This window comes from Saccopteryx bilineata, chromosome 1 (assembly GCF_036850765.1).
Source record: "Saccopteryx bilineata isolate mSacBil1 chromosome 1, mSacBil1_pri_phased_curated, whole genome shotgun sequence".
Classification (NCBI taxonomy): domain Eukaryota; kingdom Metazoa; phylum Chordata; class Mammalia; order Chiroptera; family Emballonuridae; genus Saccopteryx; species Saccopteryx bilineata.
Genome location: NC_089490.1, coordinates 131,526,857 through 131,545,175, shown reverse-complemented (window position 1 = coordinate 131,545,175; position 18,319 = coordinate 131,526,857). Strand labels below are relative to the sequence as shown.

General features: G+C 45.0%; 1 protein-coding gene across 2 annotated transcripts in view; it reads left to right on the top strand.

Moving 5' to 3' along the window:
- The window catches only part of ELAVL1 (ELAV like RNA binding protein 1), a 49,445-nt gene that overhangs the window by 8,755 nt on the left and 22,371 nt on the right, over positions 1 to 18,319 (top strand). For both annotated transcript variants that reach the window (XM_066266625.1, XM_066266622.1), the window contains exon 2: positions 10,458 to 10,646. In XM_066266625.1, coding sequence (XP_066122722.1) covers positions 10,475 to 10,646 — 172 coding nt within the window. In that variant the 5' untranslated portion in view covers positions 10,458 to 10,474. The remainder of the gene's footprint in view (positions 1 to 10,457; positions 10,647 to 18,319) is intronic.

Sequence of the window (18,319 nt, the reverse complement as noted above, 5' to 3'; positions counted from 1 at the left end):
CAAAGTGGCTGTAACATTTTTACATTTCTACCAGCAGTGTGTGAAAGTTCTGGTTTCTCCATATTCTCACTAGAACTTGATATTATCTGTTTTGTTGTTGTTTGCTTGCTTTGTGTGTGTGTGTGTTTTACTAAAGTATAGTTGACATACAATATACACTGCTCACAAAAATTAGGGGATCAGGGAATGTACTCCAGTACTTTCATCCTTTTGTATAGTGCATTTTCACCAATGAAATGAGTTGGTTTTGCATCTCATTTGCATAATTGAACGTTTTTTGACTTGTTTGCTTTTCTGATGTTCTTGTTTAATAAAAAAAATCAAATGCTTTTTTTTATCATTTCATATTCATTTTAAAATATCCCGTAATTTTTGTGAGCAGTATATTAGTTTCAGATGTAGCTTGCTTTTGCTTTATTTTGTTTTAGCCCTTATAAACGGGTACTAGTATTTCAATTCTCACTTTAGATGGGAGTGGCATCTCATATCTCGATGTGGTTTTAGTTTGCATTTTCCTAATAACTAATGATATTGAGCATCTTTTCACGTGTTTACTTGCCATCTGTGTATTTTTTTTTGGTGTGGTGTCTGTTCACATCTTTTTTTTTTTTTTTTAGAGAGAAAGACAGGGACAGACAGACAGGAAAGGAAAGAGATGAGAGCATCAACTCATAGTTGGTAGCACCTTAGTAGTTCATTGATCGCTTTCTTATATGTGCCTTGACCAGGAGGCTCCAGCTGAGCCAGTGAACCCTTGCTCAGGCGTGACCTTTGGGCTCAAGCCAGCAACCATCGGGCCATATCTATGATCCCACACTCAAGCCAGCTACCCCGCACTCAAGTTGGTGAGCCTGCGCTCAAACCAGTGACCTTGCGGTTTTGAACATGGGTCCTGAGTGTCCCAGGCCGATGCTCTCTCCACTTTGCCACCACCTAGTCAAGCTCTTTTTATTTTAAGATTTTATATATTGATTTTACAAAGAGAGGGAAGAGAGAAGGGGGGTGGAATGAGAAGTATCAACTTATAATTGCTTCACTTTAGTTGTTCATTGCTTGCTTGCCATAGGTGCCTTGACTGGACAAGCCCAGAGTTGCAAACCATCAACCTCAGTGTTCCAGGTTGACGCTCTATCCTCTGTGCCACAACAGGCTAGGTTCTTTTTGCCATTTTCTAATTAAATTTGGAGAGTTTTTAAAAAGTATGTTCTGGATACAAATACTTTTGCAGATATATGATTTGCAAATACTGAATTCCAGACTTCGGATTGTAATTTTCCTAATAGTGTCTTTTTGTAGAGCAGAAGTTTTTAACTTTTGATGGTATCCAGTTTGTCAGCTTCTTTTAAATGGGTTGGGCTTTTGGTGCTATATCTAAGAAATCTTTGCCTCATCCAATGTCACAAGATTTTTTCCTAGAAATTTTCTATTTTTACATTTTAAAATAGAGGTCAGCACACTTTTTTTGTAAAGAGCCAGATGGTAAATATTTTCAGCTTTGTGGGCCATATGGTCTCTGTCACAACTACTAGATTCCATTGCTGTAGGACAAAAGTTAGCTACAGACGATACATAAACAAATGAGAGTAGCTGTGTGCAAATAAAACTTTATGTATAAAAATAGGCAGTGGTAGGCCTGACCTGTGGTGGCGCAGTGGATAAAGAATTAACTTGGAACTCTGAGGTCACTGGTTCAAAACCCTGGGCTTGCTGGTCAAGGCACATATATGGGAGTTGATGCTTCCTGCTCCCCCCCCCCCTTTCTCTATCTCTCCTCTCTAAAATGAAAAAAATAAAATCTAAAAAAAATAAATAGGCATTGGGTCAGATTTGGCCCCCAGGTTGTGGTTGGATCACCACTGTTCTAAAAAGTTAACTTTTACCAGGCATAGAAGACATACCACACTTCTTTAGGTAATGAGAATGAAGTAATTATGCATGAAGGCAGGATGAGGAAGAAGGCCGAAAAATAGATGCCTAACTCAGAACAAGGATGAAGAGAGGGAGGGATAAAGAAAAAGAAAGGAAGAAGAGAAATGTTAGAATCACATTTGAAACAAATTTCAGTGTGCATTTTAATTTCTCAGAGTTTACCCTTGCACTTTGGTTCCAGCCTCAGCAGATGTTTTTGTTTACTTTTGAGCTAATGATCTCAAAGTCTCCTGGCCATAGACAGTTTATTAACAGGTTCATGCAGTTTTTTATAATTAAACCTGTTAATGCTCGTGGTCCTGTGTTTTCTACTTATAGTTGGTATTTATCTAATCATTCTCCGTTAATGCATATTTATAGATTAGATTCAGTGTTTTAGTTTTACCAGCCAGAGGTCCTGTGTTTCTTGCACATGTGCCTTTCTTTCTTTTCTCTTTCTTTCTTTCTTTCTTTCTTTCTTTCTTTCTTTCTTTCTTTCTTTCTCTCTTTCTCTCTCTCTTTCTCTTTCTTTCTTTCTTTCTTTCTGCAGAGATAGAGAGAGGGACAGATAGGGACAGACAGGAAGGAAGAGAGATGAGAAGCATGAATTCTTTGTGGCACCTTAGTTGTTCATTAATTGCTTTCTCATATGTGCCTTGACGGGGGGGGGGGGGCTACAGCAGACCAAGTAACTCCTTGCTCAAGACGGCAACCTTGGGGTTTCAAACCTGCATCCTCCGTTTCCCAGTCCAACACTCTATCCATTGCACCACTACCTGGTCAGGCTGTGTGTTTATTTCTGTAGAACAGATTCTTATAGTTCTGAATCGTAGGGGTAGCATTCACATAAAAAGTCTTAGTAGGCACTACCAAGTAAGTTATACTTTCAAAAGGTCACACTTATATCAACAGTGTTTTAGGAGTATTTTCCCCTTGTTTTTTAAAAACAATTTTTTAATTGATTTTAGACAGGAGAGGGCGGGAAGAGAGAAGCATTCATTTGTTGTTTCACTTAGTTGTGCATTCATTGTTTGTTCCTGTATATGCTCTGAGCAGGGAACCCGCAATTTTGTCCTTTCAGAATGACACTCTGGCTGACTGAGCTAGCTGGCCAGCACTCCTTATCTTTATACTGTATTTAGTCCATATGACAGGCAGAAAGTAGCATCTCTCTTTTTTTTTTTTTTTTTTTTTGTATTTTTCTGAAGTGAGAAGCAGGGTTGGGGTGGCAGACAGACTCCCACATGTGCCCTACCAGAATCCACCTGACATGCCCACCAGGGGGGCGATGCTCTGCCCATCTGGGGCATTGCTCCACTGCAACCAGACTGAGGCGGTGGCCATGGAGCCATCCTCAGTGCCCATGGAGCCTTGGCTGCGGAAAGGGAAGAGAGAAATAGAGAGAAAGGAGAGGAGGAAAGGTGGAGAAGCAGATGGGTGCTTCTTCTGTGTGCCCTGGCTGGGAATTGAACCTGGGACTTCCACAAGCCAGGCTGATGCTCTACCGCTGAGCCAAATGGCCAGGGCCTACCATCTCTTTTTATTTTGCATTTCTTTTATAATTCGTGAACTTGAGCTTCTTTCCATGGTTTCCTAGCCAGTTGAATTACTGTCATCTATTAGTAGCATCACATAGCCTTTGTTCACTTCTCTGTTAGTGATACGTCTTTTTTTTTCGTATTAATTGTAGATGGTCTGAATGGAGTTTTCTCAACCTTGGCAGTATTGACATTTTGGGCTGGATAGTTCATGGTGATAGGGGCTCTCCTGTGGAATGTTTAATAGCATCTCTGTCCTCTACCCACTAGATGCCAGTCACACACACACACACACAGTTATGATAACCAGGAATGTCTCCAGACATTTCTGCCCAGTGTCCCCTGGGGGCAGAATCACCCAGGGTGAGAACCACTAATCTAAATAATATATAGGTGACAAGTACATTTGACCCTTGAACAACACAGGGATTAAGGGTACTGATGTCCTGTGCAGTCAAAAATCCACCTATAAAAATACAGTTGACCCGTGAACACAACAAATTTGAACTGCATAAGTTCGCTAAAGGCATTCCAAAGCCTGCAAGCTTTTAATACTGTGTTACAATCAACTCCATTTCTACCAGTCTGCTGTTTATTTGTTTCTGATGCCTTTTGTCATACAAAAGTTTTTACCCTGTGAAGTCTTAACTTTCCAATCTTTTTTTTATGGCTTTTGATGTCAGCCTACTTTATAAAGAGCAGGAAACAGAACATTTTCAAATAAGTACAGTGGTACCTCGAGATACGAGCAGACCAACATACGTGTGTGTTTTTTTTTTAAGATACGGGCTGCGACTCAGTCCGTATTTTTGTTTGAGATCCAAGTGAAAATCTGAGATACGAGTCGTGATTTGGGAAGCTGCCGCTAGTTGGCATGTTGGCACACGGGTCCAGTGTTGGCAGCACACTAGCATCTCGTTCTTTCTCACGTGTTACCCACAGAATCAAGTAGAATCTTGTGCGCTGTACTCGTTCTTGAATCATTTTTGCATATTTTCCCTAACTTTTTTTGTGTGTTATCATGGAGCCGAAGAAAGTGAGTGTGAAGGACAGTGGTGAGGATAAGAAGAAGAAAATGATATCGATAGAAATAAGGCAAGAAATAACAGAAAAACATGAACGTGGTGTACGAGTGATTGAACTGGCAAGGCTGTACGATGGCAATACATTACAATTTGTACCGTCCTTAAACAAAAGGATGCCATAAAAAAGGCAAATCCAGTGAAAGGAACTACAATTGTGTCCCAATTAAGGACAAATATCCATGAAGAAATGGAGAAGCTTCTGCTGGTGTGGGTGAAAGAGAAAGAGCTGGCAGGAGATACAGTGATGGAGACTGTAATATGCAAAAAGGCACGTATTATTTACGGCGACTTGAAGAAAAAATAACCATCAACCTCAAAAGAGGCAGCAGAAGATACGTTTAAGGCAAGTCACGGCTGGTTTGAAAATTTCAAGAAGAGATCTGGCATCCACTCGGTGGTGAGGCATGGTGAAGCTGCGAGTGCTGACGTTAAGCAGCTGAGGAGTACATCGCACGTTTTGCTGCGCTTATTGCAAAGGAAGGCTACATCCCCCAACAAGTGTTCAACTGTGACGAACAGGATTGTTTTGGGAAAAAATGCCCCGGAAGACTTTCATCACTGCAGAGGAGAAGAAGCTGCCAGGCCATAAACCCATGAAGAACCATCTGACTCTTGCATTGTGTGCAAATTCTAGCGGTGACTGTAAGGTAAAGCCAACTGCTAGTGTATCATTCCGAAAATCCTTGAGCCTTTAAGACTCACAAGATTTTTTTTTTTTTTTTTTTGTATTTTTCTGAGGTTGGAAACAGGGAGGCAGTCAGATAGACTCCCACATGCACCCGACCAGGATCCACCTGGCATGCCCACCTGGGAGCGATGCTCTGCCCATTCGGGGTGTTGCTCTGTTGCAACCAGAGCCATTCTAGCGCCTGAGGCAGAGGCCATAGAGCCATCCCCAGCGCCCGGGCCATCTTTGCTCCAAAGGAGCCTTGGCTGCGGGAGGCAAAGAGAGAGACAGAGAGGAAGGAGAGGGGGAGGGGGTGGAGAAGCAGATGGACGCTTCTCCTGTGTGCCCTGGCCAGGAATCGAACCCGGGACTCCTGCACGCCAGGCCGACGTACTACCACTGAGCCAACCGGCCAGGGCCTAAGACTCACAAGATTCTTTTTTTTTTTTTTTTTTTTTGTATTTTTCTGAAGCTGGAAACAGGGAGAGACAGTCAGACAGACTCCCACATGCGCCCAACCGGGATCCACCTGGCACGCCCACTAGGGGCGACGCTCTGCTCCTCTGGGGCGTCACTCTGCTACGACCAGAGCCAGCCACTCTAGTGCCTGGGGCAGAGGCCAAGGAGCCATCCCCAGCGCCCGGGCCATCTTTGCTCCAAAGGAGCCTTGGCTGCGGGAGGGGAAGAGAGAGACAGAGAGGAAGGAGGGGGGCGGGGTGGAGAAGCAAATGGGCGCTTTTCCTATGTGCCCTGGCTGGGAATCGAACCCGGGTCCCCCGCACGCCAGGCTGACGCTCTACCGCTGAGCTAACCTGCCAGGGCCTCACAAGATTCTTAAAGAAAAACTGCAGGTTATGTGGCACACCAATGCTAGGGCATGGGTTATGCTGAAGTTTTTTATTGAGTGGGTAAATATTGTCTTTGGTCCTGCAGTGAAGAAATATCTGCAAGAAAATAAACTCCCGCCTCACCAGGGGGTGGCGCAGTGGATAGAGTGTCGGACTGGGATGCGGAGGACCCAGGTTCAAGACCCCGAGGTCGCCAGCTTGAGCGCGGGCTCATCTGGTTTGAGCAAAGCTTTCCAGCTTGGACCCAAGGACGCTGGCTTGAGCAAGGGGTTACTTGGTCTGCTGTAGCCCCACCGTCAAGGCACATATGAGAAAGCAGTCAGTGAACAACTAAGGTGTAGCAACAAAAAACTAATGATTGATGCTTCTTATCTCTCTCCCTTCCTGTCTGTCCCTATCTATTCCTCTCTCTGACTCTCTGTCTCTGTAAAAAAAAAAAAAAGAAAAGAAAATAAACTCCCGATGAAAGCATTACTAATCCTTGACAATGCTCCAGCCCATCCACCTGATCTTAAAGATGACGTTCTTGATGAGTTCAAATTTGTGAAAGTCCTCTACCTCCCACCCAACATGACTTCAATCTTGCAACCTATGGATCAGCAGGTCATTTCCAACTTTAAAAAGCTTTACACAAAGCACTTGTTCCACCGCTTCTTTGAGGTGACTGAGAATACAGTTCTAACCCTTTGAGAGTTTTGGAAAGATCACTACAACATCATGATGTGTTTATGCATTGTTGACTTGGCATGGCAAGAGGTTACAAGAAGAACCTTGAACTTGGCGTGGAAAAAGTTATGGCCTGATGTCACAGACAGGGACTTTGAAGGATTTGAACCAGAGACTGAGACCGAGGTAGAAGCGTTGGAGGAGATTGTGTCCCTCAGAAAGTTGATGGGTCTGGAAGTAGATGAGAGTGCCGTAAACCAGCTCGTTGAGGAACATGAGGAGAAACTCTCAACTGAGGAGTTGAAGGAGCTAAAGATGATGCAACATACAGAGCTTCTGCAAGAGATTAGTATTGAGGAGATAGAGTCGGAGGAAGTGATTTCTACAAGTGAAATTAAAGACATGCTGGCAATGTGGGAGAAGCTTTCAAGTTTCATTGGAAAGAAACACCTAGAAAGAGTTTCAACTGGTTGTGCTTCAGCACTTTTTAATGACACTTGTTTGTCACATTTCCATAACATTTTAAAAGGCAGGCAAGTGCAAACCTCTTTGGATAAATTTTTATTCAAAAGTCCTGCAAGTGAAAGTGCCGAAAGTGCAGTCAAAAAGGCAGAAACAGGTGATGATTAATTGAAAAATATGTAATGTTAAGTTTAAAGTTGAGAAAGTGCATTTTTTTTTACAATTAAGTTTTGTGGTTTCATTTTAAGTAAAGAAGGTGCAGTTTTAGTTTTGTTTAAAGTAAAGAAAACGGAGTTTTAGTTTACAGTTAGTGTTAAGAAAGTGCAGTTTTAGTTTACGTGTTTACAGTGCCTGCATCCCTTCCTCCCTCACTCCTCCTCCGCCATTCACCTCCATTAGCCGCACTCATCTGTCTCCAAGGTAAGAATACAGTACTAAATAACACTTTTTTCTCTTATTTTTATATATTTTGTTATGCATTGGTAAAGTATACATGCATGTTTTTTAATTAAAAACATCTTTTTAAATAATTTAGGATGGTTTGGGGATGTTTCACAGGGCTGGAACAGATTAAATCTATTTCAGTTATTTTAAATGGGAGAAATTTGTTTGATATACGAGTTGACTGATTTATAAGCTCGGTTACGGAATGAATTAAACTCGTATCTCAAGGTGCCACTGTAAAAGAAATGCTGGGAGATTGAATTAATATTGTATGTTGTATATGGTCTGAAGCAAGTTTGAGCCAAAAACGCCATACCAAGTTCCTCTCTCAGTGATGCTTCAGGGTGGGGAAATCCCCGAGCAGGAGATGTATTCATATTTTTTTTTGTTTTTTAGCAATAAACAAAGATAAGAAGAGTCAACTTGTAGTTACAGCAAGCACTTTAGTTCATTAATTGCTTCTCATATGTACCTTGATGGGGGGCTCCAGCTGAACTAGTGACCCCTTGCCTAAGCTAGTGACCTTGGGCTCAAGCCACTGACCATGGCATCATAACAATGACCCCACGCTCAAGCTGGCGACCCTGTGCTCAGGCTTGTCAGCCTGCACTCACTCAAGCTGGTGATGTTTGGGTCTCGAACCTAGGACCTCAGCATCCCAAGTCGATGCTCTGTCCACTGCACCACCATCAGTCAGGCAATGTGGAACCACTGGCAAGTCTTTCTTTTTTAAAATTTTTTTTTAGATTTTATTTATGCATTTTTTAGAGAGAGAGGGAAGCGGGGAGCTGCAAGAATCAACTCCTATAGGTGCCTTGATCTGGGCAAGCCCAGGGTTTTGAACCAGCAACCTCAGTGTTCCAGGTCAGTGCTTTATCCACCACACCACCACGGGTAAGGCTGACATGTCTATTTTTAAAGAATGCTCCTGGCCTGACCTGTGGTGGCGCAGTGGGATAAAGCATCGACCTGGAACACTGAGGTCGCCGGTTCAAAACCTTGGGCTTGCCTGGTCAAGGCACATATGGGAGTTGATGCTTCCTGCTCCTCCCCCTTCTCTCTCTCTCTGTCTCTCTCACTCCTCTCTCTCTAAAAAATCAATAAATAAAATATTTAAAAAAAAAGAATGCTCCTGAAAGCATAAAAACAGCTGGACATTTGAGATTGGGAGAAGGGGTAGGCTGTCCCCCAAGACCTCCAGGCTATTGGGCAGCAAGGTCGTTTCTCAGTGATGGTGTGTTTTAGCCCAGGAGTAGGGGTTGGGGGTAAGTGGTTATTGAATGTGTATTTTAGAGGCAAAGACACAGAACAGCTTAGATTAAGCAGCTCACAGCTGGGCTTGTGAGCAAACCCAGTGTGAGTTGTGCTCTCAGAAAGAGTAGTCCTGGCACCCTCAGCTGCACTGATTGGAACTCGACTCCAAAGCTATCACTGTGCTCTGATGTCTGTCACTGAAAGGAGAGACTTCTTCAGGTGGCTAAAGGCTTCCAAAGCCTGCAAGCTCTCAAGACCAACTTTCTCTAACTGCTAGAGAAATCCTAACCTTCCAGCTCACTCTTAATGAGTTTTGGTAGAAAGGGATGCAAAAGACCATTGCCTGCCTGCTGGAGGACAGGCAAGGTGTCGGGCTGGATAGTGCAGGCACCTTGTTATTCAGCTGCATTGATCCATAGTGCATGTGGGGGCAAGAGAAAGCAATCAGTACCCATGGACTGCTCCAGAGAGACAGTTCAAACACTTCACAGGAGCTTGAACAACAGTGTTGAAATTGTATGTATGTTTCTTTGAAGCCCTTTTAGTAAATTTTAGTAAGTGGAAATGGTTGAACTTGGACTTGTTTTGTTTTAATAAACTTTATTTTTTAGAGCAGTCAGGTTTACAAAAAGACTGTGAAGTACAGAATGAGTTTTCATACCCCTTCCTCCAACACAAAGTTTCTCCTATTATTGACATCTCACATGAGTGTGGTATTTTGTTATAATTGATAAATGAATATTGATACATATTAGCTGAAGCCTGTAGTTATTTTAGGGCTCACTCTTGGTGTTGTACCTTCCATGGGTTTGGACAAATGTGAAAAGACATGTGTCCACCATTATAGTATCATACAAATAGCTGTAGTGCCCTAAAAATCCTCTGTGCTCTGCCTGTTCATTTTTCCCTCCCTCTCCCCAGCTCCCAGGAACCACTCATCTTTTCACTGTCTCTATACTTTTGCCTTTTCCACAATGTTATATAATTGGGATCATATAATACATAGCCTTTCAAGCTGTTCTTTTCCATTTAGCAATATGTATAAAGGTTCCTCCATGTCTCTGTGGCTTCATAGCTCATTTCTTTTTATCCCTTGTGTCAGTATTTGTTTCTCCATTCGTCCACTGAAGGACATCGTGCTTGCTCCCAGTTTGAGGGTAAGTGTATATAAAGCTGCTGTAAACTTCTGTGTGCATGTTTTTGTGCGGACATAGTTGAACTAGCCTGACCAGGCGGAGGTGCAGTGGATAGAGTGTCTGCCTGGGACACTGAGGATCTAGGTTCGAAACCCTGAGGTTGCCAGCTTGAGCAAGGGGTCACTGGCTCAGCTGGAACCCTCGGGTCAAGGCACATATGGGAAAGCAATCAATGAACAACTAAAATGCTACAACCATGAGTTGATGCTTCTCATCTTTCTCCCTTCCTGTCTGTTCCTCTCTCTCTCTCTTGCTAAAATAATAATAATAATAATAATAGTGAGTTGAAGTATGTTGAAGAGAAAACTAAATGCTAATGTATTCATTCATTTTGTCTCACATTCTGCAATGTGGACATTAGGAATTTACTTGAGTTCTTTTTCCTGCAGATTAAAAAATATATACAATGGCTAATGGTTATGAAGACCACATGGCCGAAGACTGCAGGGATGACATTGGGAGAACAAATTTAATCGTCAACTACCTCCCTCAGAACATGACCCAGGATGAGCTGCGAAGTCTGTTCAGCAGTATTGGTGAAGTTGAATCTGCAAAACTTATCCGGGATAAAGTCGCAGGTAAAGAAACCAAGATTTTTTGTAAAGGGAGTGTTTGTGGCTGTCCTGCTAAACACTGTCTTCTCTTTTTTTTTCTTAAATTTTTTTTTTAGTGAGAGGGGAACCAGAGATAGACTCCCACATGCTCCCAGACCAGGATCCACCCAGCAAGCCCACTAGGAGGTGATGCTTTGCCCTCTGGGGCCATTGCTCTTTTGTAACTGGAGCCACTTTAGCACCTGAGGTGGAGGCCATGGAGCCATCCTCAGCGCCCAGGGCCAGCTTGCTCTAATTGAACTTTGGCTGCAGGAAGTGGGGGGAGAGAGGGAAGTGAGAGGGGGAGGGATGGAGAAGTAGATGGGTGCTTCTGCTGTGTGTCCTGACCAGGGATCGAATGCAGGACATCCACATGCCAGGCTGATGCTCTACCACTGAGCCAGCTGGCCAGGGCCTAAGCACTATTCTTTACCTGTGACTCTGCAGCATTCCTCAGTGTAGAAGAGCTGCAGCCTTGCAATGATGCTTGTCAAGTTTCATTTTTATCTCAAAGTCTCCTTTGCCACCACCTTGGTGTAAGATTGGATGTAGGTTCCCAAAAGAGGAAAAATTCAATGTCAGGCAGAGATCATGTATAAAATAAGATAGTAAGAGGGGAGAAAAAGTGAGACACCAAAAACTGGGTCTGCTTTGAGATCTGGAAGGGACCAAAGGACGGCCTGGCCTGATGTGGGCCCACCTACGGAAGGTACGCTGGCCTGGGCGCTTCCCAGCCTCTCACACATGCTCAGATCTGTAGCAGAGCACGTGAGTCCCCATGGGTGGCCTTTCATTAGGTTTGGGCCTCCTCGATTGCTGTCACTCCATCAACTTGAACATCTGAAATATGCTGAACCTGAACTCTGCTGTGGGGGTGGGAGATAGGCAGCAGCTCAATAGGTTGGCTGTGGAGTTGGTTGTCAGGCTCAAAGCCCCATTCTCCACTCCCTTGCAGTATGGCCTTTAAGCCTCAGTGTCCCCATTCATATTGTGGGGGGGGGGGTGGCATCTACTTCCTGATGCTGCCTATACCTCATAAAGGTTTGTGGAAGGCTCAATACCTGATAAGGCCCTTGTTCTGAGCATGGTTTCAAGAACTCTGAAGAAAAAAGTGGAAAGATCAGGTACTACGATTCTTTTCTCCCCAGGGAGAAACACTGTTTTAGTGAGCCTTCCCCTTCCTCCTTTTTTTCTTCCTCCTACCTCTTCCTTCCTCCCCCCTTCTTCCTCCCTGCCTCCCTCCTCCCTCCTTCCCTCCTCCCTCCTTCCCTCCTCCCCTTCCTCTTCTGCCTTTTCCTCCTCTTCTGCCTTCTCCTTCTCCCCCACCTCTTCCTCTTCTCCCTCCTTTCTCTTCTTTCCCTTCTCTCTCTTCCTCCTCTCCCATCCCCTCCCCTTGCTCTTCCTCATCTCTACTCTGGTGAGCTGAGGAATGGACAGTCCTCCCAGGAGGATTCTGGCTGCCACCTGGCTTGTGGGACTATGATTCCCTACCATGAAACTACTTTAAAACAGTATTTCTATTACGGAAAAATAATATCTTATTCAATTTTGCATTACAGTAGAGTAAGATATTGAATCCCGTGTACCCATTATCAGTTCTCAGTATTTGCTACTAGAGATGGGATGATGCCCATCTCAGGATTACTCCTGGAGAGGCTGGCTGACCCCATATAGGAAATGGATCATCAGACAGGGGCTTGGAACTCAGAGTCTTTTAAAGGATACTTCCAGCCCTGGCCGGTTGGCTCAGCGGTAGAGCGTCGGCCTAGCGTGCGGAGGACCCGGGTTCGATTCCTGGCCAGGGCACATAGGAGAAGCGCCCATTTGCTTCTCCACCCCTCCGCCGCGCTTTCCCTCTCTGTCTCTCTCTTCCCCTCCCGCAGCCAAGGCTCCATTGGAGCAAGGATGGCCCGGGCGCTGGGGATGGCTCTGTGGCCTCTGCCCCAGGCGCTAGAGTGGCTCTGGTCGCAACATGGCGACGCCCAGGATGGGCAGAGCATCGCCCCCTGGTGGGCAGAGCATCGCCCCTGGTGGGCGTGCCGGGTGGATCCCGGTCGGGCGCATGCGGGAGTCTGTCTGACTGTCTCTCCCTGTTTCCAGCTTCAGAAAAATGAAAAAAAAAAAAAAAAGGGATACTTCCAATTCTGAGTCTATGATTTTTTTTGTTATTGTTTTTGTTTTTGTTTTTTGGGACAGACAGGGAGAGGGACAAACAGGAAGGGAGAGAGATGAGAGCATCAATTCTTTGTTGTGGCACCTTAGTTGTTCATTGATTGCTTTCTCATATGTGCCTTGACGGGTGGGGGTGGGGAGGTTGCAGCAGACTGAGTGACCCCTTGCTCAAACCAGCAATCTTAGGTTCAAGCTGGTGAGCTGTGTGCTCACACCAGATGAGCCCACGCTTAAGCTGGCGACCTCGGGGTTTTGAACCTGGGTCCTCCGCATCCCAGTCTGACACTCTATCCACTGCACCACTGCCTGGTCAGGTGAGAGTCTTTGATTTAATAAATGTCTTCTAAATATAGGAACTTTAAATAACACACAAAATTGAATACAGTAGGCCCTGGCTGGTTGGCTCAGTGGTAGAGCGTCAGCCTGGCGTGCAGGAGTCCCGGGTTCGATTCCCAGACAGGGCACACAGGAGAAGCACCCATCTGCTTCTCCACCCCTCCCCCTCTCCTTCCTCTCTGTCTCTCTCTTCCCCTCCCACAGCCAAGGCTCCATTGGAGCAGGGCTGGCCTGAGTGCTGAGGATGGCTCTGTGGCCTCTGCCTCAGGTGCTAGAATGGCTCTGGTTGCAACAGAGCAATGCCCCAGATAGGCAGAGCATCGCCCCCTGGTGGGCGTGCTGGGTGGATCCCGGTTGGGCGCATGCGGGAGTCTGTCTGACTGCCTCCCCGTTTCCAACTTCAGAAGAAAAAAAAAAATTGAATAGTGTTAGAATGTTCTAGAAGCCACTATTTCTCTCCTGTTCCAAGAGACCATCCTGAATAAAGAGTATTTGTTCACAGGGGTTTTGAAATTCTCCTGTGCTGCTAACAAGTCTCGCCTTTTTCCATTTATGTTCTGGTGGAAGGGGATTTTCAGCCCCTTGATACTTCTTAATGCAGTTGGATTTTGCAAGCGTTCTCATGGTACCTGACTTCTTTGTCTCTTCACTTGTTGTGGTTTTCAAAGGAATGTGATGTATGGTAATGGGAACACCTAGATTTGGTAGGATTGGCTGGGAAAGTAGAGAACTGGTTTTGAAAAAGCAGTAAAAATGTAATTTCAGAGTTTTCAGTTCAAACATAAACTTTGTCTTATCATTAGACAAGATAAGTGTAGTGTACCAGGAGTCGTGGAGTAGGGGGGCCTGGGCTCACATTTCAGTTCAGTACCTTGCTAGCAGTTCTTAAATTGAATGAATGTAGCTTTATTTAAAACTTACCACATTCTCACCCTTTATCTGCCACCAGTGCGTGACAACTTCACTGGCTGGTCCTGGAACGACGGCCTTTATCCTCTTATTACACTGCTCTGGTGAAACCCTGAATATGGATATGTCACTCCTGGCTAGGCTCAGGCTGCCCACCCCAGAGAGAGACAGGCGCCCTTCGAATCAAATCCCTGACTGAGCTCAGCTTGCAACATGGGCTATTGCCATTCCCCAGAACAACCATTTCAGAAGCGTGTTTTCCCCCTTGGGATTTCCTCATCTCAGCTGATGGCTGCCTCCTACTTTGCAGCCATCTCTGCCTCTGTCCTGGGTCCTGTTTCTTCTCAGCACCCCAGGAACCTCAAGCTATGCAAGTACCCATGGTTCTAGGACTTCCCAAGATTGTCTCATCAGTATTCAGCATGTTTCAATCTCTGCTCTCTCTTAAAAGATCCTAGCTAAGATTCTCCAACTTTGTGTAGCTCAGGTTTTCTCAACTTGAGCATTATTCGAGATTTGGGATTGCATAATTCTTGTGTGTGGGGTGGGGAACATCCTTTGCACTGTAGGATGTTGAGTAATAAGTATCCCTGATCTTTACACACTAGATGCCAGGGGAAATTTTCAAGTTGTGACAACCAAAAATGTCCCCTAGACATTGGCAAGTATTCCCTAGGGTGCAGAACCACTTACAGTTGAAAACCACTGCTCTGTCCTTCTTCTCCTATTTATAGTGCCAGCAAATTGACTGTCTTCTCCTTCTAGAAGCTTCTTTCCTTGGCTTCTGTGAACAAACCACCCTGGTTCTCTCCTGCCCCTGAGGCCTTGCTCTGCCTCTCTTGTGGCCCCTTTCCAGCTGTTAACTTCAGCAGTCCTCAGGGTTACTCCCAGGCTGCTTCTTTCTAAGCCTATAGTATGCACCCACAGCTTAGCTCCCCCTTTGGTTTGCTGCCTCTCTTTCATCCACAAAGCTTCTCTGATTCAGTGTTTTCCAGACTGACCTTGACTCTCCTGCCAGCCAACTGCTTGTATCCCGGTGTCCCCATCTTAATGGATGGCACTGCTTTCCCCTCAGTGGCTCTGGTCAGAAATCTAAGCATGAACTTTGACAGATATCTTTACTACTTGTCCTTCTGGATGCTTCCATTTCTTTTCTTCCATCTCCCCTGTCTTCATCTAGACCAGACCACATCGTCCTCTGCCTACGTTAGTGTTCTTGCTTCTTAACTGGCCACCCCTGCTCCCTCCAGCATGGAGGGTCACTCCCCTGCATTTAAACTCCTCAGTTTACAGGTCCCATTTCCTTTAGGATGCCTTTCCCAGTCCCAACCCTGTCAGCTTTAGATGCTTCTATTCTGGGTTCCCATAGCAACAGGGCAGACCTGCAAAATGGGTTTCCACAGTGCACTGAAGTCAGAACTTTCTTGTCTGTTAGATCCATATAGTTCTTGGAAGCAGGGACCCTGTTCACCTCTAGTGTTTGTGGAGGTAGCCACAGTCTGTTGAAGGAATGAACAAATGAAAGGGTCTGGGATTGGAGGAGAATGCATGTCAGCATGGATGTTCGTTCACCCAGCAAATATTTATTGAGTACCAACCATGGGCCAGGCTCCAGTGACAGGAGGAATGAGGAACAGGGTGGTGGCTGAGATGCCGAGAATGTTCCATGTGGTGGCCTCAAGATTCAGAGTATTTCTAGCCAGGCAGGCTCCAGCCCTTACATTGGGGATATACATTTGTTGTTGCCTATTCCACCTACAGTCACTAGCTAGCCTTACTCTGCAGCCCTGCCCTGTTCTTTGTCCCTCTGCAGATGTCATGTGGCCCACAGGAGACCAGGAATCAGCCTACACCCTCCTGGACTGTCATACTGGTCACTTGGTCCCTCAGCTTTGGTCAGCTTCTATTTCATTGCTCTGTGCACCACTGCTCAGGATAAAGCTTTTACCCCTGCCTGCAGCTCACAAGTCTCCCAGGGAATTGTCCCCCTCTTGCCAGCCACTGCACCCCAACACACCCTGTTCTTGGGCTGGACTGAACTTGTCATCCTCAGACATGCCCTGCTGTTGCACTCTTATGATTTCCTGAAGACTCTTTCTTCAGCAGGAGTGTCCTTCCACACCTGGACAGCCTTACCACTGTTTTTCCTTATAGAAAAATAAGGTCATGTGAGATAAGGAAGAAAATTTTAAATTACCCGTAATCCCACAACTGTGTTCCATGTTCTTCCAGGCTTATTTTTTTTACATATTCCTGGTTGTAAGCAGTTGTGTGCTTTTTACAAAAATGTACTTGTATCCCCAAGCTGTGTGGAAACTTTTCTTCCTATAGCTGAACAATTTTGTGTCATCAAACATTGCTATCTCCTAATCACAATGGTTATGTAGCATTCTACTATATGGAGGTTCTGAGTTTACCAAAGGTTACTATAACTTTTTCTATATTCAGTCAGCCTCACTGAGATAAATATCCTGGCACAAATCTTTGCTCACTGGTTGTTTCCATAGAAAGTCTTTCTAGAAGCGAACCAACAGATGTGAGAGTGTATATATTCATCCCCCCTTATCTGTGGTTTTGCTTTCTGTGGTTTTAGTTACCTGTGATCAACCACTGTCAAAAAATATTAAATGGAGAATTCTGGAAATAGTTTATAAGTTCCAAATTGCACATTGTTCTGAGTAGCATGATGAAATCTCTCATCATCCTGCTTTCTCCTGCCCGAAATGTGACTCATCCCTTTGTCCAGCGTCTCCACGATATAGGGGTGCTCTCTTCCCGTTAGTCACTTAGGAGCCTCTCAGTTATCAGATTGACTGTTGTAGTATTGCAGTGCTTGTGTTCATGTGGTCCTTGTATTACTTCATAATGGCTCCAAAGCACAAGAGCAGTAATTCTGGCAGCTCAGACATGTCTAAGAGAAGCCATAAGTGCTTCCCTTAATCCTTGAGTAGTGAGTTTTTTTCATGCTCCGCTGACCCCTGGGAGTGAATTTTTTTTTCCAAAAGATCAAATTAGTTCCAGTTTTATTAACTTAAAATCATGTTGTCTGATAGCCAATTTATGGAAACAAGAACATACATTTGCCATTTTTTATGGTTGCCCTATACATTTTTAAAATAAATCGGTTGTACTCTGGATTGTTAGGAGGCATGAGGATATACATGAACCTTCACACTACTTAAAGGGTTAAGTGAAAGGAGTGCATATGTAAGAAGAAATGTAGCATATGTAGGATTCAGTGCTATGTGGGGTTTCCATTATCCATGGGGGTCTTGGAGTGCATACATTGAGGTAAGGGGGGGACAATTGTACTTTTGAAAAGCCCTGGACCCATATTGCCTACTTGATTTCCAGGGGTGCCCAGTTCACATTTCTTCCCTCCACTGGCCCTTCCATCCCTGGGTGGGGCACTGTTTCTCAACTTTGCCAGCCTAAGTGAAAGATGACATCTAACCCTGCTGGTGATATGCATTTCTAGGAAAATGTATCTGTTTTCACATACTTAATGGCTGTTTGTACACTTTCATAAAATATCCTTTGTGTCCTTTGCCCACTTTTTTTTCTATTGCTGGCATTTGTTGTTTCTTGTTTATTGTCTGATTAGTTCACTCATCCTCCCCTTCCCCAAGACCCAGTCTCTCTGTCTCAGTGAAGTCTTCCCTTGAGCCCCAATGGACCTTTAAAGGAAGAACTTGAGTGCTCTCACCTGCTCATGTTGCAGGAAAGGCCTCACCCACAGGGCACTCACCTGCCTTGGCCGTGCACCCAGGTCAGTGTGAGGGATTGAAACAGTACATTGGCTGCTCTGCTCTGTAGACAGAGATGAAATGCTGTGCAATTGTCTTTTGGTTTTCAACCTTTGCCCAAAGAGAGAGGAAGTGTGTTTGGAAATGGAGGAACACTGGATGGGAATTGCCCAAGAGGGCAGGCAGGCTTGCTGTTCTCCAGGCAGTGGCTCTTGGAAAACTGGATCTTGACCAACAGTAGCACCTACTGGCAAGGCAGGGTGGGAGAGGCACAGACCTTACCCTAGCCTCGGGTCCACCCAGATCCACTGAATCAGCCAGGCCAGGTGTTTGCACATCTGACATTTAACCTTCCTGGAGGGAAGGCAGTGCTAGGGCTGGGGCAAATAGAACCAGGGTTGAGAGGCACTGGGCCTGTGACCAGACTGTGACGGTGACGGCACTTTTCCTACTGTGTGGGAAGTGAGAGCTGGGGGAGTGCCGGCCTCTGGGACA